Source organism: Antedon bifida, chromosome 11, assembly GCF_963402885.1.
Source record: "Antedon bifida chromosome 11, ecAntBifi1.1, whole genome shotgun sequence".
Classification (NCBI taxonomy): Eukaryota; Metazoa; Echinodermata; class Crinoidea; order Comatulida; family Antedonidae; genus Antedon; species Antedon bifida.
The window spans coordinates 18,858,440-18,883,989 of NC_136236.1; the positions used below are offsets into that span (position 1 = coordinate 18,858,440).

At 35.8% G+C, this 25,550-nt stretch overlaps 2 protein-coding genes across 4 annotated transcripts in view; one reads left to right on the forward strand and one right to left on the reverse strand.

Annotated features, from left to right (window-relative positions):
- On the reverse strand, nt 1-24,797 carry LOC144856516 (solute carrier family 23 member 1-like). 2 transcript variants are annotated; one of them, XM_078714528.1, is made up of 14 exons: nt 24,214-24,797; nt 11,752-11,898; nt 10,837-10,994; nt 8,662-8,759; nt 8,208-8,272; nt 7,067-7,248; nt 6,494-6,617; nt 6,102-6,243; nt 5,063-5,316; nt 3,540-3,669; nt 3,041-3,184; nt 2,208-2,303; nt 1,690-1,881; nt 1-990 (listed from the first exon to the last, which is right to left on the reverse strand). In XM_078714528.1, the coding sequence occupies exons 1-14, from the start codon at nt 24,238-24,240 to the stop codon at nt 950-952; spliced, it is 1,800 nt and encodes a 599-aa protein (XP_078570654.1). In that variant the 5' UTR covers nt 24,241-24,797; the 3' UTR covers nt 1-949. The 2 variants fall into 2 exon arrangements, with proteins under 2 accessions (XP_078570654.1, XP_078570653.1); XM_078714527.1 differs by lacking the exon at nt 24,214-24,797 and adding an exon at nt 16,118-16,250.
- Nucleotides 1-25,550, forward strand: part of LOC144856524 (inhibitor of growth protein 3-like) — a 141,231-nt gene that overhangs the window by 7,829 nt on the left and 107,852 nt on the right. The window lies entirely within an intron of this gene.

Below are 25,550 nucleotides of genomic sequence, written 5' to 3' on the forward strand. Positions count from 1 at the left end.
GAGAATGTTTATTTCTTACACAGTACAAAAGTATGAATATCTAAAAAATGACTCCCTATTATTAGATATCTAAATTAAGGATAAATGCAGTTATTATAATTTCTGTTCATTTTTAAAGGCAAATTTAAACTTTAAATGATTTCATTCATTATGAATTTGAATAAACACATAAACACGCCCCAAATAATTTAACCAATCACGACTTGAGGGATCATTCGAACTGTCTCTTATTATTGGTCAACTCACTTGCGTTGCATCCAAGTGGGAATCAAGCTTTACTGAGATTAACACTGTATTGAAAATTAAACAATATTATTAACATGGAGACTAATGTATTATTACCCGATTCAATTTAATAAAATACAAATTTAGCCCATGAACAAACTTTGTTATGTTTACTATCATTACATATCCTCTGCATAGAGTCCCCTAAATTTTCGAGAAATACAAATATAGAACAATATAGGTTACGTACAATATCACATTTTACAATTTAAAAAAATACTATTTTTATGTGAATTATTTTTAGTAGTCTGGCAGACTTCATTTTGACTTAAGCATATACCACTCGTTGACCAAACATTTGGTTTGGCAAATCATGTTGACACAATGTATTTGACCTTTCTCCATGTTTATATAGCGCCCTCTATAGTTTCCAAATTCATGCCATATTTAATCTCGTAAATTATTCATGATTTCTTCCTTAAAAAATTTTATGCGACCTGAACCTCTATTTCAAAATCGTGGATCCGCAACTGTGTATTTTGTAGGTAGACTGACCATATTATATGCTACTGTTTGTGAAAAATGGCAACCAAAAATATGCACCATTAAAATAACCATGTTGTCCATATCACCAAATGCGCCACAGCTTGCAGTGCTTTGCATATCGATGTAAAATAGTACACATTTTGCATATCCAGTTGTCTCTACATAAAGTTTTGTTTTTTCAAATATCCTGTTCTACATCGCCATTGCTTGATTTTGAACCTGCAAATAAAGAACATTTTGTTTTTAAATTCAAAATTTGTATAATTTAACAGTTGCACATGCCACCGAGGTCACATTTGACATAGTCACATGACACCAAATTTACATTTGACACCAAAGTCACATTTGACTCTGAAGTCACATTTTACACTGAATACATATTTTACACCAAAGTCACATAACACCAACGTCTCGTTTGACATGAAAGTCACATTTGACCCCAAAGTCATAATTATTTGACATCAAAGTCATAATTATTTGACCCCAAAGTCATAATTATTTGACCCCAAAGTCATAATTATTTGACACCAAAGTCATAATTACTTGACACCAAAGTCATAATTATTTGACACCAAAGTCATAATTATTTGACATCAAAGTCATAATTATTTGACATCAAAGTCATAATTATTTGACACCAAATTGTTGACGTTTGACACCAAATTGTTGACGTTTGACACATTTTTTACACTGAAATCATATTTTTGACACTGAAGTCAAATTTTTGACACCGAAGTCACACAAGACACATTTGATACTAAGGTCACATTTGACACCGATGTCACATGACAGCGAAGTCAACTCACAATTGATCTTTGGTTCAGATTGAACATAAAGTTTGTAAGTAAATTATTAATTTATTAGTAATGCATTAAATTTCTTCCAGACCACTAGGCCTAAGACTTGTGTTTAGCGTACCTTTACGTGAACGACGACCGATCCCCTTGAATGTTGGCAGGAAAGGCATGTATGAGAACACTTTGTGTTTTTCAAGAAAACCCATGATTAGTGGAATATCGTAACAGTTAGATTCGTCAACGGTAACGTCGTCGTCAGCATCGGAACCACTTTGTTTTCGCCAAGCTTTAATCCCTCGCTCTTCCACAGTCCCTGCAATAAATAGTATGTTCAAACATTAGCTCATAATATAAGGCATACAGTTTTTTGATTTGCGACGACTAGCACGTCATTTGTTTGGATCAGATTGTAGTTTATAAATAATATATATATATATAATTATTTATTTAAAATACTTTGACGTTTATTTTGCATCCGTATTATCCGAAATATATCGAAACATTGACTATTTCCTTTAATATACTTGAAGTTGATTGTTGTACTATATGGTCAGATGATTAACTAACTTTGACGTACTGGATTGTTGTTTCCGCAAATTACGCAAATCTGACCCAATAAACCTAAAGTTGAATTCGTACCTGGTACCGTGTTATCCAATAAAAAGCCAATGAAACCACCTACAAACATGCTTGTTTTTAGAAGAACCGTTATTATCTGGTCGATTTCTAGAACACCTAAATAAAAAAGAAATGGAAATGTGAATCTTAAAGATCTTTGACACACTACATCGCTCTTGTATACACCACATTGCTCTTGGACACACCACATTGCTCTTGGATACACCACATCAATCTCGGACACACCACATCGCTCTCGGACACACCACATTGCTCTTGGACACACCACATCGCTCTTGGACACACCACATCGCTCTTGGACACACCACATCGCTCTTGGACACACCACATTGCTCTTGGACACACCACGTCGCTCTTGGACACACCACATTGCTATTGGACACACCACATTGCTCTTGGACACACCACATTGCTCTTGGACACACCACATCGCTCTCGGACACACCACATTGCTCTTGGACACACCACATTGCTCTTGGACACACCACGTCGCTCTCGGACACACCACATTGCTCTTGGACACACTACATCGCTCTCGGACACATCACATCGCTCTCGGACACACCACATTGCTCTTGGATACACCACATCGCTCTCGGACACACCACATTGCTCTTGGACACACCACATCGCTCTTGGTCACACCATATCTCTCTCGGACACACCATATCGTTCGTTGACGACACACCAAATCTCTCATAGAATTATTCTTCGAGTAAGTCATAGGCCTATTTCAGATGATTGTGTGGGGTTGCAGATGACAATAGTGGATAGTCCAATAACTGAACTGTCGTAGGACTCGTCCGCTATAGCGTGTCTGTACGTTTATTTACCTGTATCTATTGCGTCTGGGTTACTCTCTAACCAAGAAGGTACAGCTAGACCCATCAGAAAAGCAAAACCAACAATGAAAATGTTCCTCGATGAATTCAAGTTAACAAACTGAAGGTTTGACAAACCTACACCGGTAACCATGCCTAAACAAACGAGTTAAATATTAAAAATGTTATTACTCCCGTATAATTTTATAGTAATACATAATATTTAATGGTACTGTTTGGAGTAATGAAATTACACGTTTCTTCTATTTATATTAACACACAATACAAGCGGAACAAACAATGTTAGTACAGTATCTAGGAAAAGTAAATAGTAATACCCTTCCCTGGTTAATATTAAATAAAGTGTTGACATGAACACTGTTTAGAAGTACGCCAATTAAGATAAAGGCTGTTACATCAACATTAATTTCAGTTGATCCTCACAAAATATTCATGGTAGGCCTAAAATAGTTAGTTTTAATATTAACTAAATACAAATCAAATTACATACCAAACATAATGCAAAATACACCGCCGACTACCGGATCAGGCAAAGCAACAAATATTGCACCAAATTTTCCAAAGGTACCCATAAATAACATTATACACGCGGCAATCTGCACTACAAAGCGACTTCCCACCTTTAAGCAGAGAAAAAAAACCAATGTATATAATATGTGGGAATAACCTGTGTCCCGCAGCCTATCTGGCGCACAGACGATGTACAATACTCATACAGTAATATTCATGTTGTACTACACAGCTGCCGTTAAACGGCGCTAATTCGTTGGTCCACAACGTCAGAGGCTGAAGTGGACAAGTACACCAGGGTAACCCCTACTCATCCGAGAAGACTTGTTTTACCACCTTGAACACGTGCCGTTTGTTTTACCGTAAGGCACCACAAGTTATGAGCAATCACGACGCGATAGATCGTCCGAACTGTCACTTATGATTGGTCAATTTATTTGCGTTGTGTCTACGTCGCTGCAATGCGTATGATTGGGAACCAAATTTCTTTAATTCCTTGTCATAAATCCGAAACAACGTGAAATGTGTGAACGCCCCAGATTGCCCTCTTCCCTACGACGATTATTAGGCAGTAGTGTATTGTCATGGGCATTATCATGTTACCCCTTCCCCCTCTCCGAGTGTAGCATTACGAGGATACAATGGTGACATACACGCCTCCTACAGTAATGTGCGTTTCGAGGAACAGTAATCTTGTATATTGCAATCGCAACGATATCAAAGCCAAACGAAAATAAATAAGTTATTAATTAGAAGATGTGGCATTGTGTTGTTTTTAAACTATGCATATATTGATTTTTGAAAAAAAATATATCTCTAATATTTGCCTTAATATAAGAGGAAGTAAGAGCAGTATAAGTGTGATCGCATAAGTTTGCATTTGTGATTAGAATTTGCTTTTAAACATGATTGCTCTAAAGCTCGGTTCCCACTTGCGGCGCAATTAGGAGGAAGTATCCAACTTTATTATAATAAGTTAATTTCTGACCTAAACATTGCAACCCGATTGGAGTATTGTGATATGACACTCTGTACAATATGTATATAATGTACTGTACACTTAAAATTAGAATTATCCATGCCAACTTTATGAAGGTTATTTGAACCAGTACCAGTACCAGTATAAAGCAGTGACAGTTTGGATGATAGGTCGCGTAGTGATTGATCAAATTACTTGCGTTGCGCGTACGTTCTTGCGTTGCGTCCTAGTGGGAACCAAGCTTACCAACCAAACCGTAAGTGGAACCCTTTCCCTATTTCTGGACACAAGGATGTCATCTTATTTCTGTGATTGCTCATCTATATTTACTGAAATAGTCAAAAGCCTACCTTTAATAATTAAGCCGTCAATCGAGTGGGGAGGAGTCCCACCCGAGAACTACTTGCGAATTTTTTCGCAAGTATTCTCAAATGTACTTAGTATAAAGTACAAATTACGTCAGAGTAGGGCAAAACATCTAATTACTCAACTCCCTGACGCAAAACTACAATTACAAAGCCTACCTTTGTTATACCAATTGCTCCAATATTTTCACTGTAAGAAGTAGTTCCATTTCCAGAGCCCCATGCTCCAGCAAGAATACATCCGATGCCCTCAATGCCAATACCGCGATTGACGGCATGAGAGGGGGGAGGAGGAGCGCCAGACAGTCGAGCACAAGCAAAATAATCACCAAGCGATTCCACCATAGAAGCAATTACTCCCGCTAGCATTCCAAATACGCCGGCTACCGTCACACTGGGTGTACCCCATTGACCTACAAGATTTAAGAATCTTTATTGGTCATTTTTAATAAATAATTATAAATACTGAAATACATATGTATTTTAAGTGAACAAAACGTTGTGAACAGAACAAGGCTTGGTTCCCACTAGGACAACGTATTAACGCCGTCAAAAGTGGGAAACCGACGACGTAAGCCTTAAACGTATCAACACCGTTTTGTGTTTGCGTACGTCACAACCGAGAAGTTGATTCATCATGAATCAACTTCTTCTCGTAAGTGATGCTTAATCGACAGAACAGTATTTCGTACGTTGCGTCGTGGCAAGATTTGCTTCTAGTGGGAAGAACCAAGCTTACACCGCCGCAACGTGACTCTGATAGACCGCAATTGTTTAACCTTCAAAAGATGTCGATAAAAATGTCAGTAAAAACACAAACTACTGGTTATTCTATGAGGTGATAATTAGCAATGTCCTGATTATACAGTACTCGCAAATACAAGTTATATACTTCTTTCCCACGCCCCCAGGATAGTGTGGGGTTTTCTAGTGAGAATCAAGCTTAGACCGCAAATTGACTTTGATAGACCGCAATTTGTTTAACCTGGAAAATAGTAGAAACTCTATAGAATCAGGAACTTCCCCGATAGAATGTCAGGAAACACAAACTACTGTTTACACTACGAGGTGTCATTTGGGATAATTAGCAATGTCCTGAACGGCGATACTCGCAAATAATTATAAGTTATATACTTCACTTCCCATGCCCCAGGACAGTATGTGGTTAGGCATTAACTATTATAATGTACGTTCAAACCTGGGTATGGAAATCTGAACCACGCTGACTGTCCGACAACTTCAATACGAGCGTCTGTTCTGGCTCCAGAATCCTCTGGGAAAACATCAGTCGCCGTCAAGATGAAGGAGAACAACCAGGCTAGGCTAATTCCGAGAATAACCTGATTTAATATACAAGAAAAGTGTATCAAATATACAGTTAAATAGACAGCCATCTTTCAACTCATGACAATAGTGCACCCATTCCACTCGTCGTAAACTGGTCCTAGGTCATACGTCTTTCCGTTCCTGGTACTAAAATGAAGACAGTGCGTTTTCTGCCCATGGTCCTAAACTATGTATATCACCCCCTTTGTAATTCGCCAGGTTTCTAGTTTACTCAATTATCCAGATGTTTATATTGTAACTTACCGGAAATAATTTAAAAATTGGATATTTCTTCACTCCGCACTTTTTATCGGATGATGAATATTTTAAACATGGTACATCAATTCCATAAATATATTGAGAAAATAAGATTATCAATGCCATTGTTCTATTAGGGAAAAACAAAAAATATGATATCAAACAACAGTACAGATAGAACTCCTCCTTTTGTGCACCCCTATTCAGGGCACACTCGTTTCACTGCCGTGAAACGAGCTAGGGGAACACTGCAACCAACCCTATTCAGGGGACACTTTGTTGTATCCCAAAGGTGTTCCTTTATTAGTGATTCTACTGTTATAGCAATGCAGCGGTGTGTCTGAAAATGATAAACAATAAACGCCTACTTTTTTTGTGGCTTATTATAATCAAACTGTCAATAATATACTAGGTGTATTATTTTTATATAGTAGGCAGCGTCTACAAGGGTTTTCGTCATTGATACACAACAGTTTTAAGCTTAAAAGCTTTCATAACAAAAAGTCCCATAGCAGTCGAAATCAGTTGGGATCCACACGTGACACAGCCGAAACAAATTGCAACTATAACAAAACTTACAGAAAGGAGATACCCCAATGAACGCCTGCTTTATCAGCTGCAGCTCCAAACAGTGAAAGGCCAATCAATGCAATAGTTGGAGCAATTGCCAGAGGTCCGATGAAGTGTAAGATAACTCCCATGATGCCACTGAAACCTATCAAAACTTGGAAAACTGAAGCGACCATTATGGCTCCTTGGATCTACGGATTGGAAAAACTTACCATTAAAGAATAATTGTTAAGTTAAAAACAATATTTTATGTCAACGGTTCAGGAACCAGTTAGGTATAGCGGTGAAATTGTCGCGAGAACTTGGAGGTCTGGCTTCGTCATCGCCCGAGCAAAAATGTTTTATGAACCACATTATTAATATGTCTGACCGCCTATGTGTCTATGATCACTAAATTATCAGAGGCCATATTTTTGCGAGCCCAAGTTGTTTTTGTGGACAATTAAGTTGTATGTTTTTCGGTAAATATCTAGCTGTTAAATTGAAAAATACCAAGTGCACTGTAACTAATTATAAGCCTCAATATGTGTTATAATGTATCAAGAGGTTCCCATGGCACTTGTGTGTGTGGGGCCAGTGGCCAATGGTTTCCTTTCGGGCTATTTGCCAAATTTTAAATAATTGTAGGAAAAGAGAATGGGTACTGTAATTCCGAAAAATGTCAACCGTAAAGCTTGGTTCCCACTTTGAACGTAACACAATGACATGCGCAACGCTTAAGCTCAGTTCACACTTGGACGCAACGAAATGACAGCCGCAACGCAAGTGAGTTGACAAATTACAAGCGACAGATTGGAAGACTCATCGCGTCATCATTGGTCAAATTACTTAAGCTCGGTTCTCACTAGGACGCAACACAATGACAGGCGCAACGCAAATGATTTGAACAAACAGTTCTACGATCTATCGTGTCGTCATTGATCCAATTAGTTCAGCTTGGTTTCGCAACGCAGATGATTTGACCAATCACAAACGACAAATTGGACGATTTATCGCGTCTTCCAACTTTTGGACGCAGCGATGGATATACAACGCAAATGATTTGACCAATCACAAATGACTTACGGTGGGCTTACGTCCGTGTCCAATTTGCGAACAATTCTTTTATTAGCACTTTCAAATTATTAAAATTAAGTTCTCTCCTACATACCTCCGTTATTCTACTTTGCCACTCTTCTGTTGATTTTTCTTTGATATATTCATCCGATTGGTTACCTGAGAATCAATTTTAAAATGCATAAACACAATACTACGTATTACTTTCCCCTGAATTCTATACAATAATTTTAGTTTCGATTAAGACTAACATAATTCGAACAGGTACAAAGTGCAACTGAATTCAAAATAAACTTTAAACGAACTGCATCATTATACAAATAATAATGAATGCTTATTGGTTGAATAGTAAGAATATGTCATGTATTGAAAGATGGACTGATCTACGTATAATATATAGTATTTAAAACTCGACTTTATTTTTCATGTTTTTGGGACAATATTTTAAATACTTTAATTGTTAATAATGAAAAACGATATTCACGACATAAAACTTGTTGGATATTTTAACGGTTCTATTTGTATTTCTAAAATCATATCTTGCCTACCGTATCCATCATAAATAACTTGACAATCTTCTCTTAAACCCATTATAGCAAACGTAGGTGTCAAAAAGGCGAAAGTGCAACCTTGAACAATAGGTAATCTGTGCAGATAAAGATAATCATAGAAGACATAACATTTTATTCATATTACTTAAACAAAATATTAGAGAAACTAATAAAAGAAGTACAAGGACACCGTCAGGGGCGCGCAGCTCATAATATTTGTTGTGCTGAAATTTGAATTTGACCTAACACCGCGATTTAGCCTAAATAACTATTTTGCAAATTTGGTCTTAGGTGTACTATTGGCCACACCCACTATGATTATTTAGGGAACCTACAGTTTCCAAGGCATGGAGGCGCCGCAAACCATAGCTACAATCGGTACAGGTTTAAGACACTCCTCGACCATTGTTCTTATTGGTGGTGTTGGTGGAGATAGAACAAGTCTTCTCGGATAAGGACTCGAGGACCACTAGTGTTACACACCCCTGGCTCGTGTGTATTTAAAAAAAACCATGCAGTTCATCTTTCGGGAGAACATGGGTGGTGTACTGGTCCATCTCAGACGGGCATGTCGTGGTTTGGTGGCAGCTATAGTAGGCTGTACGGCATGTAGGGAGGAACCTTGTTCTACGTGTCGGTCCACATCTGTACGCAATTCAGCTCAGTATCTGTGAGATGTAACCTAATCGTTATTTATTTTTTACTGTTTACTACCTCATTCTTCTCAATTCGTTCTCACGGACCCACGACAACCGGAGTAACCCCGTCTCAGCGTCCATGAACGACATGAGATGAGATATCAACCCGTACACCGGAGTAACCCCTACTTTCCGAAATATACAATATTATTCACAAAGTGCACACGAACCAGATGTGTGCCTTAACCGCTTGGCCACACGACTCGACAATAATAATGAATTTACTGACATTTTTAAACATACATACATATTTATTTTAAATATATTATATTCAATATAGAAATGTGCTCAGTTTTGTTGATCTATACCGAAATTACTGCCCTGCAAAAAATATATTAAGTATAATTACAATACAGCATTATTCGCAAACTTATACAAAAAGACAAATTTGGAACCAATAGAGATCCCATTAATAAATATATAATAACAATAAATCATATTTATGAGCGGCAATATGGTACCGGCAATTGTAACCCATTATGGCTCATGGTAGAGTTTCTGTAAAGTCAAGTCAAGGACAGTATATCTGCTATGGGCAATATACTAGCGAACTAATGGTAAACGGAAAACCGCGTTACTTGTCCCACGTAGAATTGTATCTTATCATGAGCGGAAACCGCCCGTCTGATAGACACAGATTGTACGTAGGACAAGCTACGTGGGTTTCCGCTTACCGTTACCACTCGTCTGTGTAAATTGGCCTTTATAAGTCCTTGGTATAATTACAGTAATTTTGAAGATGGAAAACAAAATTATAGGGAACAAATAAAATTAAAACATGATACATGATATGATACCGATTCTGTCCTCGGCCCTTATTGGCTAAATTTTCTGAAGGTCTAGTCTGGTGGTAGGCCTAAACCTTGGTAGGCCTAAACCTTGGTTTGCAAACTTGAGTACCGGTATATAGTCTACACTAGTAATCCTCGGTTTGCATTGAGTAAACGTGAGTATATGTCTACACTAGTAAACCTTGATTTGCAAACTTGAGTATAACAGTATAACTTGAGTATAACTATATTCTACACTAGTAAACCTCGGTTTACAAACTTGAGTATGACAGTAAACGTGAGTATAAGTCTACACTAGTAAACCACCTATAGTATAACTTGAGTATAACTATAGTCTACACACTAGTGAACCTCGGTTTGCATTGAATATAACTAGTTAACTTGTTGAGTATAACTATAGTCTACACAAGTAAACACTGGTTTGCTGCTCAAGCAAATTCAGTATTTGGAAAGAAACATTTGCTAGTGTGGATCAGTTGACAAATTTAAACAAATTAGTTTTGCACAAGTTATTGCATGATTCCGGAAGGAAATCAAAGCAATTGTAAGAGAATGCAAATGAAACACCCAAAGAAAATACGTTTGATTACCCCGTTTACACTAGTCTCGAGAAAACACAAGTTTTTTGTTGTTGTAACATTGATACGGGAAGCGATGTGTGCCAAATTAGATATTCAACTTACCTAATTCCAATCGTTGTTTGTATAAGAGTTACTAAACCAGATACAAAGAAAGTTGTGCCGATAATCTCACTCTGGGCTACCAGATCGCGTTCCAAACAAAACGCGGGAAAAAGTACCAACGGGACAGCTAACGTTGAACCAAACATGGTAAGGAAATGCTATTAAAGACATATAATAATTATATAATAATTAGAAAGAAACAATGCCATCATGTTTTTAACAGAGAACCATCAATGCCATCAAATTAACATTTTAAATGTTGTATGTAAATACTGGGGTATGAGGATGAGATAAGTCGTTTGAAGCGTGGTGGAACATTATAAGATGCGTTCCCACTAGAGACGCTACGCAGCTAGTTGACTAATCACTTGCGTTGTTGCTTTCCTCCACAGTGGGAACCAAGCATTTAATTTCCATGATGTTCATACCCGATTCTCAGTGCTTTATAATATTCGCCCAGTATCAGGAATATTTGGTATAGTAAAACCGCATCTCATTTGCATCATGTATCATGTAAGGCTAGGTTAAGTTATGATATACGATACCGGTAATAGGAGAAACGTATTTAATTCCCAAATATTCCTACAGTATGATACTGATTTTATGCACATTTTGGCTCTGACGCTTCACCTGCACCCAATGAGTTTTGAGCTGCAAAGGGATCAATGCACCAAGTACCAAGATAGTTGAGAAATATAGATAGGCCTACAGTAGGCTGAGAAAGCAGTGATGATCACTGACTAATCTCGGCTTCCCTCTCTAAAGAAGAAGACCGAATCGGGTGACGTGAAGAGTGGGATTGACTCATCCTCATTTTGTGTGTTTCAGTTTCTACCGGGACGTGGGGACAGAGGCGAGGAATGTTGGTACCGAGTTGTATTTTTTAAAAGAATATAGTGAAGATGAAAGACTTACTTGAAAGGCGAGGAAGAACGTTAAGTGAATAGGCGGACGGTCTTCAATCCCGTATGTCATGTTGCCTGAGGAATGGTCACGTGGGGTTGACTCGTCATCCTCATCCTCATTTTGATTCTGTGTTTCGGGTTCTTTTGAAAAATTAACCTTTTGATGATAATAAAAAACATTTGTTAATTCTTTAGAAACAAAAGGGCTGATCATGACTTATGTATATTGGTCAGAGGATGTTCACGCTTGGCATATAGTGTAGTCAGTGGGCTAAACGGTGGTAGGCTCAGTGAAAAGCTTTGTTTTAGTCCAAGCTTAGTTATTTACCCGGGTATATTGATGACCTATCCACCAAAGTTAAGCTTGGTTCCCACTAGGACGCAACGCAAGGACGTAGACGCAACGCAAACGAGTTGACCAATGACAAACGACAGTTCGAATAATTCATCGCTTGTGATTGGACAATTACGTCGTTGCGTTGCGTCTCTAGTGGAACCACGCAACAGCGACAACTGTGCCCCCGCTGTGCCCATGCAAACAAACTTACCCAGCTAAATAACTAAGCCTGATCTGAACTGGATGAAAGAAAACATTACTGGTTATTTTGAATATTAAATATTAAGATTGTCAATCTTTTTGATTGACCGACTGACGAGTTCACTTCAGCGTCCTTATTTTTTCTACAGAGGGAACCCTACAACCCAATAAAGTTTCTTCTTCTGGTTGATTGGCCGTAACACATATTTCTATACCTTCGTTTCACTGAATAAGAATTCTCCCTGAATAGGGGTGTCCCGAATGAGGTGTTCTACTGTAATACAACTGGTTAATGTGGGGTAATCAGCCGAAACAGCACAATTTTGAAATGAATATAAATAACTTAAGATAATTTTTTTGTCTTGAATTGAACTTTTTTTCCAATGGTCTAACAATTCATTTTATTTAGACCAAACAAGTAGAATATTAAGTGAGTTTGATTCCTAATTTGACCTATCATATAGAGGAAATTGATCCGGAAATGTTTTTTTTTAATCTAAAAAACGTGTTCTTCAACATGGTTGTGATATAGTTGATTAATATTGGTAATTTCCTCTTTCGTTGCAAATAACGATTACACAATCTCAATTGAAACGTATGACAAGCCCATAGAATGTATTTACAGTCACGTAGGCCTACTCATAGATATACAAGATGTAGGGAGATACTTCACTTGGGCCTGGCACTGAAATTTAGGTGATGGATGTAGGCCTAGGGCCTATACCGTTGTAAATCCAGATGTTCTTTCAGTAGAACCGGTATAAGGGGATACCCTCGGGACCCAACAGTGTGGGTGTCCCTTGGTGCCATACCGTATAGTGTTTTAAATTGCGTTTTTATACGCCCCTATTATGAAAAATGTTCTGTATCCGTACCGTACGTGTACAATGGCACGAACGGGCGTAGGTTCCGTGGATGTTTGAACCACGCTATTATTTATTAATTACATAATACTCAAACCACAATGAGTTCCTCTACCAATAAATTGAACTCATTTCCTCTTCCGCTAACCTCTAATGAACTTGAGGTAGGCCTATAACTACAATTATTATGTCGATTAGAAGCCTACTTCAGCATTTTATGATTTGTGTCATTAAAAACCATAATTTTAGGCGGCCTAATGTACGTGTGTCTTCTCCTTTACCGCTGATGGGCCGACAGTGTGATCGCATTTCTTTACTTGGTCACTGGATTTGGCTTGGCATATAGCGCAGTGGGCTAATGATGGTATTCTCTGTGAAAAAAACTCTGTCTATACACTATCAAACTAGTTTGACAATGAAAGTGTAATGTGCCCAAATATGGTAGTGATATGACGTCATTGTGTCCATATATAGGCACATTACATAAAGTTTGATAGTGACAGAGCTTTATGCGTGACTGACGGTTCGAATCCCATCGTCGCTCTCTGTGTTCCAACTAGCGGGTTGGAATACATATACGTGGTTCATGTATACGTTAAAAAATGCAGCACGCAGTACATAACACTCTTTTTTCGAACAGAGAGGGGATCCCGGTGTACTGCCACACCTGAAAAAAAAACTAGTGGTGGGTTATCATTAATGTGCAGCAGCACCCAAAATAGTTTATTACTGTTTAGCGTAGGCTACTGTAAAGTAGAGAATGTCTTCTGTTTTAAACCGCCTTCTTGGGTAGGCCTAATATAATGTTAGGTAAGTGATGAGGCAATTATTTGAGGCACAGTTTATTTTTTTTTTCACTTTTTTTCTTTTACTAAATATTCATTTCATAATGACATTTCATAATTTTTATATCTTAACATATTCATTAACATGTTCATTTCTTAGCGTATTCATATCTTAAGCACAGTTTAAGGTTATGGTCATAGACTAACTGATTGACGGATGACAGAGTGCGAACCCATTGAGGTATTTATTGCATTTATACCCCTGGTGAACCCCAGCCAAAGTGACCTAGCTAATTAGTTTATATTGAAAATAGTTTATCAAATGAAATAGATCAATTCAATCTGCAGACAGTGCTGTTTTGAAATTATTAGATCTTAGCGTAACTGGCTTAATATACTATATTGATACTCAAGCATAATTATATACATTTAGTAAAATAATTATTAAAATACTTGCAGAAGAGAATTGAGGAGAACATATTGAAACAATTAAGTTTTAAAAATAATTTTGTAAGCCTACCAGACCGTGACGATGCTTGGTCTGCGAGGAATTAGTTGAGGAATTTTAAACAAAACAGTGATTTATTTGCTCAGTAACCGAAGATGCCAGAAACTTCTGTTTGCGCTTTGGCCATAATTATCGCTACACTAATAATATGAAATTGCATTATCGAAGGTCATGTATATTGAAACCCTCCTCTCTCATTCATTCATTATATATTGGTCCTTTTCAATATTTACATAACAAAAAAACTGAACTTGGGGAGATCAGTGTAAACCTAGTTAACTAAATCACTGTAGCTGAGTCGGTTGACCCAACCCAAATTCAGTTTATACTTAGCTGAGTCGGTTGACCCAACCCAAATTCAGTTTATACTTAGCTGAGTCGGTTGACCCAACCCAAATTCAGTTTATACTGTACCTTAAAACAGGGGGAAACAAAATGAGTCAAAATGAAGGAGGACGGGCTTCTAGGACTGCAGCATCAGTCAACGATCTAAGGAGCTAGTCACAGACACGCGGAATAGAGCCTGTGTCCATTAGTTTACAGTATTATTGTTTATGCCTTAGGCCTATAGTGGTCGATTATTTGAGCGCATCAGCTGACAGTGTGATAGGTTTTTAGACATTTCACTTATTATTATCTTATAAAAGATATATGAATCACTATAAAACTCTTCCCTCTCCCGGAGACGGATATGATTGGGGAAACAGACATTAAGACCACGAACGATCGGTCAATTTTGATAATATGCTATGATTTTTTACGGCCGATTTTGATGGGCGGAAAAGAATACACTTTACAGCGTTAGGTTTGAAACCTAACGCTGTTAAGTGTAATTACCGTTGTACGCATACGTTCAGTTTTTATTTATGGATCCGATCGTCCGTTTTCCAGATCGTTTGATAACCTCTAGGCTACCATTATGCCTTTAGACAATGCTGAGGCATAGGCCAAGTACACGTAGTACTGACCTACATGGTGGTTCATGTATCTGTCGATAAATCAATGTACACCTATGATCAAACACGGGCCAGTGTGTTTGTGACGAATAAAATAAACATCACTCAGTAGCCATGCGGTTGTAGTATTAAGAAAGATTGTTATCAAGGAGTAAACTAATTATTTGTATACAACGTATATTTTGTATTATTTATATGACAGGAAAATAAGTAAATTGAATTGATTTGAAGTAGGCCTACCCCATAGTAAGAAAACCAGTTCGTTTCCGCATCGAAACTACTGTCAAACAAAATACTGACTGTAATTATTTACACTCAAACCACGACTGATTTATGGTTCTCTGAGTTGAGATCATTATTTCAAACAGTATATAGAATGTGCATCATGTCACGTCACGAAGACAAGGTTAACACTCACGTTCAACGTCATGCCAAACGTGCTCTGTTTGGCTAGATCTAATAATTTTCAGTAAAATGCCATTATTTACCATCACGTTACGTAGGTCTATAATATAAGTAGAACCACTACAGTAGTTTTTATTAAGAATGAACAGATTCAATTCTACATACAATAGGCCTACGTTCTGGTCTCACTTGACCTACGTTTCTCCCTCCTAGGCAAAAGAGTCTGTAACTTGATTCTAAAGCAACAATTATTAACAGCGTTGAACGGATGTTCTAAATCACACCACTCACTCACATCTCAATAAGAATGGTAAACCTTACCTCGACCATTTCTTGGTCTTGTACAATACCTCCATTATCCATTATACAGTTTAACAATTGTTCAAACCCTACTATGCATGTATTACAACGTGTGGACTTTCACTAAATAAACTTTAGTCGACTGTCAATACTATAAATCTGTCCACGAAACGAAAGAGCGAAACCGCTTCTAGGGCGGTGCCATCATCTGATTGGCTAATCTGATGCTAAAGCTCCATGACGTTACAAAGATACTTATTCGGAGTCTTTACTAACTTATTATATATACACACTGGTTTAAGGGAGGGGGAGAACTGTATACTTGTAAGCCTGTCTCATGACAATATAATTTCTTGACATCTCATCCCACCCCAATATCATTTTGTTTCATTTTATTCAAATTATGATTTGATAGTGATCTTTTAAAACGTTTTAAAGACTAAACATATATAATTAAGGGAATTATGTGGAATTATTGAAATAGGTACCATTACATAATCGCTGTAATTTTCGTCATGGGTAAACTACGTCCCTTCCCATTCTGGAATACGGTGCTCTGTGTGGTATCCAATTTGGTTTCCTCCTTCAAAATGGCAACGCATTTTCAAGAGGTCTCTTTTCCCTAGTAAACAGCTTTGAAAGTCCCACTTATAAAGGGGATTATCTCTCCTTCATCATCCTTCAAATTTTTTATCTTGAAATTGATTTCCATACTATTATTTTTGTTGCTATGCCTAATGTGTAGGCATTATTATATTTTATATTCATATCCCGTCACAAATCTCAATCCTCATTAAGTTCCTAGATTTGTGGAATGATCTTTTCTAATGCATTAAAATCTTTAACTTATTTGAAAATATTTATACATTTGTAGCCTAATTCTGTCAAAAAAGGAAAGTGATTAAGTTCGCTTTTGACAGTCCATTTACTTTTGTATTTATATTCTATTTTGTTTTCCAAAATTTTAATAAATAGAATAAATTAAAATCTCCATGGAACGTGTCATTTGTTGAACTACAATAAGATAACTTTTAAGCTCTCGTAATTACGTAACTGACTATCAGAAAAGTATATTCAAACCGTCGTTTTGGTGATGGGTCATTTTATTTACTTTTTCATTTTTACTAAAGGTTCAAATGGATTATCATGAACTATCGCTTGTGATTGGTCAACTCCTTGCGTTGCGGATTACGTCCTTGCGTTTCGTTCTAGAAAACCACGCGAACGGCAGTGTCAATTTTACATCTGAATGATGGATGAAACTACTGAAATAAATGTACTGTAGGCCTACAATATAACTCGATCATACATTATATATCTGCATCACACGTTATGGCATTAAGTCACTCTTTCATTGATTCAATTAATAGTCTATCTTGAAAAAAAGCCCAGTTTTCTTTCGAGATTACTTTTACAGACCAAAGAGAGAGGATTCTTTTCGAGATGGACTTCTTTTCGAAAAAAAAACAACCCATGGACATCTTTTCGAGGTTTTACGGTAATACAATTTTTTCAATATTTTTGTCAAATAGATGGCGCTATACCAAGGAAAAGTGAAATGACAATTTGTAATTTCACGCTTCCCTGGCTATACATACTAACATCTTTTTGAAACAGACTATAAAGCTAAATAGTCGAGAGAACATCTTGTTGCATTAGTTTAAACTATATGAATAAGCCATCATTGCCACAACAATAAACAGGCATTAGGATGAATACGTGAAAGCCTGGTGCAAGATTAGAACTACACGAACATCCGCCTAAGAGCCGACGTATGATATAAATAATGTAATAATAGTATTATAGATATTAAATAGAAATGTATACTGTGTGTACAAATATTTATTTAAGAAATATAAGTATTTTGATTTTTTAAATTTCACTATTTTGGCAAAGTAGCGGTTTTGCATTAATAATCATTATAAACACACCTGATTGTATTCTTGCAATTTGATTGGTCAATTATACATCAAGTGTCATTTGGAATAGCCCAATCTAAAGCTCTGTCTACACTATCAAACTTTATGTGCTTAAAAATGTGATATGGACATGATGATATCATATCACTACCATAATTATTTAAGCATCGCTGTCATATCACCTCAGTGAAAGATAGGGCAAATCACACTTTTTGTTGTCAAACTAGTTTGATAGTGTAAACAGAGCTTTTCGAAAAAGTGATATCTCACCTTTCTGTAAACATTTTGAAATTTTTTTGCCGGGCGACTTTCCCGGCCTTATAGCATTCGTTAATGATTTACGATGGATAAATTGAATAAAAGTAGGTGTGGTGTAGGCCCTATTCGTTTGAATGGGGAGAATATTCTTTCATTCGATGAAAAAATAGCTTCTCTATTTTTCAAATCGGCTTCCCCTCGTTAGAAAAATAGAGTAGTACGATTTTTTTTTCTATTTTTCCATCCAAAACTCATAAACATTCATTTTAGTCCAAGAGCATTAGGGTTTGACCCGGAAATTTCTGGTAACAAGCTAATTTTTTCAGGAAAGGTCGAGAACTATGATTGGAACATCATACTAAAAGTCCTGAAAAATCCTCCTTGTGCTCTCCGAGAAATCCAAGATGGCGTCAAAAATGGCTGCCATTTTAAATTGGTCTATAACTTTGTAACCGCTTGTCGTAGAGTATCGATTTTGGTGTCAAATAGTTCACAATATATACATTCCTATTTGCTCTAACAGAAAATGTTGTCAAAAAATGGCCGCTACTACAGTTTCTGGCAGTTTGACCTTTGACCTGGTCTTATCATATCTCGGTAATGGCTTGTCATAGAGAATTCAGATTAGGCCCAAATTGTTCAGAACATGCATATTTTTATTTGGTGTAATGAAATGTTTTATCCCAAAATGACCGAAAGTGAGGTTATTGACCTCTTATTGACCTATTCATATATCTTTACCGTATCTCAAGAAATATTTGTCGTAGAGCATTACTTTTGGTGTCATATTGTTTGGAACATATACATTTCTATTTAGTCTAATACAACAGTTTGCCCTCAAATGCTTGGAAGTAAGTTAATTTATTGAAAACTTAAAAAATCAAAGAGCTACATAGGCAGAGGATATGAATACTGTAGAAAAAATCTAAATCAAAGTTTTAACTCTGCCTTAAAACATGTTTTGGGCATAGCACATCATCAGGTAAAGTTACAAAAAGAAAATATCAAGTCAATAACTTACAAAGAATAACTGTCATTGGCTAATCAAAGTTGGTTAAGTAAACAAAAAAATGGGTTATTCCGCAACATTTTATTGGGTAGTTGAAGAGGTGTTTTGTTATTTTTAACAATAACCTTGAGGGTAAATTTTACTGTAATAAGGGTATGAACTATACAAGAAAAAACCAAAATAATCATTTATTTAACTTCGATAGAACAAAGAATATCATGGGACACGTTAATTGAAATTCTCATACTAGTTATGGTTGAAAAGTTATTGCTACAAAATGTCACCTATATGTAGATGTCATAGAATACATTTTAAATGCGTTATTCGTCTGTAACTCGCATTACAGTACATACGCGAATTAGTGCTTTTGTTGAAATCACGTCGTTATTTTTATTATTTATTATAGAAATTATGATAATTATTTTTGTTCAGAAAAGTAGAAATTTTATGTAATTTAGGAAATTTATAGACTTTATGATATTGTGAGTGTGAGAATGAAATGTTCAGGTCATATACATTTCGCATGGAAATGCTCAATTGGCAGGGAACACTATGTACATGGCATATATTATACTCCGGATTGTCAAAAACTTAATGTTAAAGACCATTTTATTTGTAAAAATAATGCATTTTGAAACATGAAACCAGGTCATTCCTTGTTTTAAAAGAGAATGCACTATTGAATGTTCTCTAACGTCATAACGTCATAACTTTTGGGCAAACATGCAACAACACCCATACAGATGAACATGATGATAATGATGTGAAAGAAGCAACAAACACCAAGATGTTGAAGATGCAACATCAGATGATGAATGACTGTAACAGAATGCTGCTGATCAATGTTCAAGTGATTTAAAGACCCTTATTTTGCATATTTTCAATATTTAATAAATCATATATAGGGCATATGGCGATACTTTTTTCATCTTTAAACTAGTTAAATATGTAACTGGGGGACTAGCTCAAATGGTAGAGCTCTCACTTAGCATGTGAGAGGTACCGGTATCATTGCCCGGGTATTCCAATCTATTTTTCATAGATTTCAGCAAGGACCAAATAAAATCTGAATCTGGAAAAGAAAGTCTATGCATGCCGAGTAAAGAGCGTTTGACGTGAAATACCTAGGGTATATTCTCTTTTTATCATAAATAAGCCATACAACGAACATTTAAAGCAAGGAATGTTTCAAAATGCATTATTTTTACAAAGTCAACAAGGCCATATACATGGCTGCAGTCGCGTGCGTAAATTTGAGTTATTGTTTACTGACCGACCGACCGACCGACCAACTGTCCGAAATTGCTGAAAATGTTTAAAAATGTTCACATTTTTAAAAACATTTCTTCCAAGTATTAAATAATATCCAGTTTCAAAATAACGACAAAATATGAATATGAGTTAGTGTTTACCAACTGACCGAATAACCGAAATTGCTGAAAATGTAAAAAAATTTGTAAAAACATTTATATTTGCCTCCAAGTATTAATATCCAGTGTCAAAATAACGAGAAAATATGAATGTGAGTTAGTGTTTACCGACTGACCAACCGACCGAAATTGCTGAAAAGGTTAAAAAATGTTGAATAATGTTTAAAAACATTTATATTTGCCTACAAGTATTAATATCCAGTGTCAAAATAACGACAAAATATGAGTGATATGAGTTAGTGTTTACCGACCGACATAGTGAGCAATAGAGTCGCGTTTGCACGCAACTCAAAATTGCATATAAATGGTCGGATATGTGCTGTGTACATAGGTATTTGCCAATTGTCTTTTGTTTACTTAACCAACTTTGATTAGCTACTGACAGTTATTCTTTGTAATTTATTGACTTTATATTTTCTTTTTGTAACAATTCACTTTACCTGATGATGTGCTATGCCCAAAACATGTTTTAAGGCAGAGTTAAAACTTTGATTTAGATTTTTTCTACAGTATTCATATCCTCTGCCTATGTAGCTCTTTGATTTTTTAAGTTTTCAATAAATTAACTTACTTCCGAGCATTTGAGGGCAAACTGTTGTATTAGACTAAATAGAAATGTATATGTTCCAAACAATATGACACCAAAAGTAATGCTCTACGACAAATATTTCTTGAGATACGGTAAAGAGATATGAATAGATCAATAAGAGGTCAATAACCTCACTTCTGGTCATTTTGGGATAAAACATTTCATTACACCAAATAAAAATATGCATGTTCTGAACAATTTGGGCCTAATCTGAATTCTCTATGACAAGCCATTACCGAGATATGATAAGACCAGGTCAAAGGTCAAACTGCCAGAAACTGTAGTAGTGGCCATTTTTTGACAAAACTTTCTGTTAGAGCAAATAGGAATGTATATATTGTGAACTATTTGACACCAAAATCGATACTCTACGACAAGCGGTTACAAAGTTATAGACCAATTTAAAATGGCAGCCATTTTTGACGCCATCTTGGATTTCTCGGAGAGCACAAGGAGGATTTTTCAGGACTTTTAGTATGATGTTCCAATCATAGTTCTCGACCTTTCCTGAAAAAATTAGCTTGTTACCAGAAATTTCCGGGTCTGCCTATACTTATGAACTAATGCTCTTGGACTATTTTGTATTGAATCAACAGCATTGATGGAACGAAATAGTGACTTTGTTAAAAAATATCGCATAAACATCACCTAGGCGTAATAAGTTAAATTAATATACTAATTAAACATTAAACGTAATTATTATTGTTGCATTACAACAAAGTTGTCTGTCAAACAAACACAATGTAAGCACTTTCCATTTTAACCTAGTGAAAACGCAAACAAAAGTGCACATAGATTATTGTTCTTTTAATTACCTTAGATGATGCCGGTAAACGACCATATTGCAAGCGGCTTACCGATCATAATCATCGCTAACATCAAAAAATAATAATATACCTCAATTTCAAACAATATCCTCGTGAAAGTGTTACATACAACATAATAGTAATAGTAATAACAAACTTCATTTTAAATGTTTTTATATATTCGGGAATTGAAAACAGCATCAAAATGTGTTTTCAGAGATATCGCCTATAGTATTTGTAGACCATGCCTGACCTTTAACCTTTTACGTGATACAGGCACAACATGTGACATGAGATGCTGTATTACCAAATATTCCTGTGATTCTGTGCAAATATTGTAATGTGAAGATACCGCACTTAAAAATCGGGTGTCTCCGAACCCTTCTGGTCCAAGAGTCGATAACTTTCTAAAGGACTCCAATTGAAATAAGCTCGTTTAATCTCTATAAAATGCATTTCTCTGTAATGTCAGTATTTTTGTATTAATACTAATTTTCTTTAAAAATTCAAATGAATTTAGTAATGCAGCTTTGACTTTTTTTATAATAATGATAAAGCTTACCGCTACCATTTGTTGGTATTGCATTGTACCATAATCCATTCCTGTTTAGGCGTTGATAAAACCTATGTCTTATTATACGACGTTACTGTACTGTTGACCTACTAATAGTCGATATGTCGAATTGAAACAAAATGTGTACGTTAGGGCGGTGCCCTTTACTGATTGGTTTATCGGAAATCTATGTCGAAGATGTTGGTAATCTATGCGTTTTATTCGAAGTATTTTTTATTCGGAGACATGGATATAATTTATTTATTTGTTATCCGAGCCTAATTAAATTTTACTCTAAATGCGACGTAACGACGACGTGTACAGAGATTAAGAATAGGCCTAACTTGGTTGAAGAAAAAAAATGAAGACAACCACATAACCGCCGGAGAAAGAAAAAAATAAGCTTGTTAATGAAAATGTGTTATAGATAATAATTATGTATAAAAAGATCTAGAGGAAACTATATAGAGAAAAGATAAACACAAAAATCAATGTGATAATAATATGTAAACAAATGAACAAAACTCTTTCAAAAAAGTGTATGTAGGCCTAAACAGATGATGAAAAACAAACATTGTTAATATAATAATAATAATAATAATAATTATGTATAGTGTATTGAAATGAAAATGAAAAATATATGTAAAGAGAACATAATGTATGATAAGAAAAGATAAAAAAAAAAGTAACCCGTCGGGTTAGCCGCCAAGGATAACCAATGACATGGCTGCTGTACGTCATACGTTTCGTCATCGGGACGCATCTAAATGTGATAATAAAGAACCATAGGTTGTATTTATATAATAACCGGTTCACCTCCATTTTTGTAGAATTGGTAGTTATTTGCTTCTGTTCAATGTGGTAAATGGGGTCATAAGTGTTGTATATTGTGCTTTAGAGAGTTGATTATCAGAGGTATTTCACTGAGATAATCAAATCCAATCGTTAAAAATGTGAATAATAATAATTATTACATTACTTCCTTCTTTTTAAATTCAGTCAAGTGATAGATATTGAGTTTATGAAACAATTACAATCATTATAGTACTATCCAAAATAGTTAATAATAACATTCGAAACTAATTAGGCCTAACATTCAGCTTCCATAACTTTTCTTTTTTTTTTTAATTTAACAACAGATTTTCATAGGACTTGGATAACTCTGTACAGTACATATGAATATAATTTCAGAAATAACTTGTATTTGACATGCTAATTAGGCTAAGTATGCAAATTAGAGTAAGATATTCAGTCACCAGGTATTGAACTCGTCATAAATGTTTGTTCAATAACAAAAAAGTGGGACAGTTGGAATCTATATGAACTATGTTTTGTACGAGCAATAAATTCAAACTTAAATTCAGTCTTACTTCTTAGTTTCTTTTATTAAATTTCTAATTATTTGTTTCAGACTGATTTACTGTAAGAGCAAAATAAATTACAGTAAATCACAAATTGATAGAGCTTAGGTCAAGCTATCAAACAATTAAAATGATTAAGATGCCTAGGCCTACATAAATATTATCTATCCAAAGTATAAAAATCAAGCTTACCATGCAATAGGACTTCCTAGATAACATAATTGCTACTGTAGTACTGAAGTTCTACTAAGTTTACACACATCCGCCTTACAATGGCTTAGGCTGTCTGACTGCTAGCATTTCAAAAAGCATTTCTATCCAGCCACCGAAGCATGTAAAGCTAAGTTATTAAATTGAAATCACAAAAAGAAGGACATTGCACTCTCCCTCATTATTATTGTAATTGCAAAAAAACCCCAAAAAATGTCCAAATTAAAGTTTGTTAACTAAATTATGGGTTGAATTTCTCTAAATGATTAAGTTAGATCTTCACAAATATTTGTAGTCTTTAGTCGAATCTTTTTAAAGTCCATTTTTTAAATCTCAAATATTACAAAGACAGTTTCAGTATCATCTTCTAGATTCACGCAACTTGTCAACTGGGTGCAACAGAGTCGGGTAGTCGGAGCTTTTACTTTTACTCGTACCTCATACATTTTTCGGGGGAGGCCACACATTTATAAGAGTGTTTTCAATATTAAGAACTCTAGTACCACATGGTCTACCTTGGTATTTCAATTCTCTCAAGCTTCAACCAACTTTGCCGTTTTTGACGCACCGGAACTGGACTTGACGCCACCCGTTTACGATGCGAAGAATTATAAGCAAAGGGAAGCCAGATCGAGATCATCATCAGATGATTAGTGATCAGCCTACCTAGGTGGTGTCATGAGTTATTGTTTGTTCTTTTACCAGTTATCCCGGCGCCCGTAATAAACTCATCGTTTAACTACTTCTCTGAAAAACGTAGTCAATTCCCTCACGGGAAGGTTTGACATCTTTCGTTGCAAACGTTTCGTCGTCTGCACTCAACACAATGGTTAGAACTATGCACTCTCGGGCTATACAATAGGCAGACAGAATGTAATACCTTTCTCTCTAGAATGGATACCATAGTTCCTTCTGACTTCCAATGGAGCAGCAATTATGTCATGAGGTCATACATAGTAGGCTAAGTAGAGAGTAAAAGTAAATTCTGGAAATGAAATCATCGAAATTCAACAACATTTATAACCCATTCACTCTTGTTAGCCTACAAGACTTCTTTACTGCTGCATACCGTACCCATTTTAAATATATTTAAAATGTTTGATTCGCTCGAATATATTCGCTAATGGAAAAGAGGCTTAACGCTTTAACTTTAGCTCATGGATTATTAAGGTATCAGTGCTTTCTGGATCTTTGACTAAATTTAGGAAGTCAGTCATGTAAAAGTTCATATAAATATAGTGGTCACAGCTTCTTGTTGGCCCATAATAAGGGGAGAATTTTGAACCAAATATGGCCTTGTAAAGGTTTTCCAAGGTACG

Coding starts and splice junctions, on each gene's coding strand:
- LOC144856516 (XM_078714527.1), bottom strand. CDS start 16,159: ATGGATAATGGAGGTATTGTACAAGACCAAGAAATGGTCGAG. Junction 11,899..16,117: donor AAGACCAAGAAATGGTCGAG/GTAAGGTTTACC, acceptor TATCATCAAAAG/GTTAATTTTTCAAAAGAACC. Junction 991..1,689: donor CGGTCGTCGTTCACGTAAAG/GTACGCTAAACA, acceptor CTTTATTTGCAG/GTTCAAAATCAAGCAATGGC.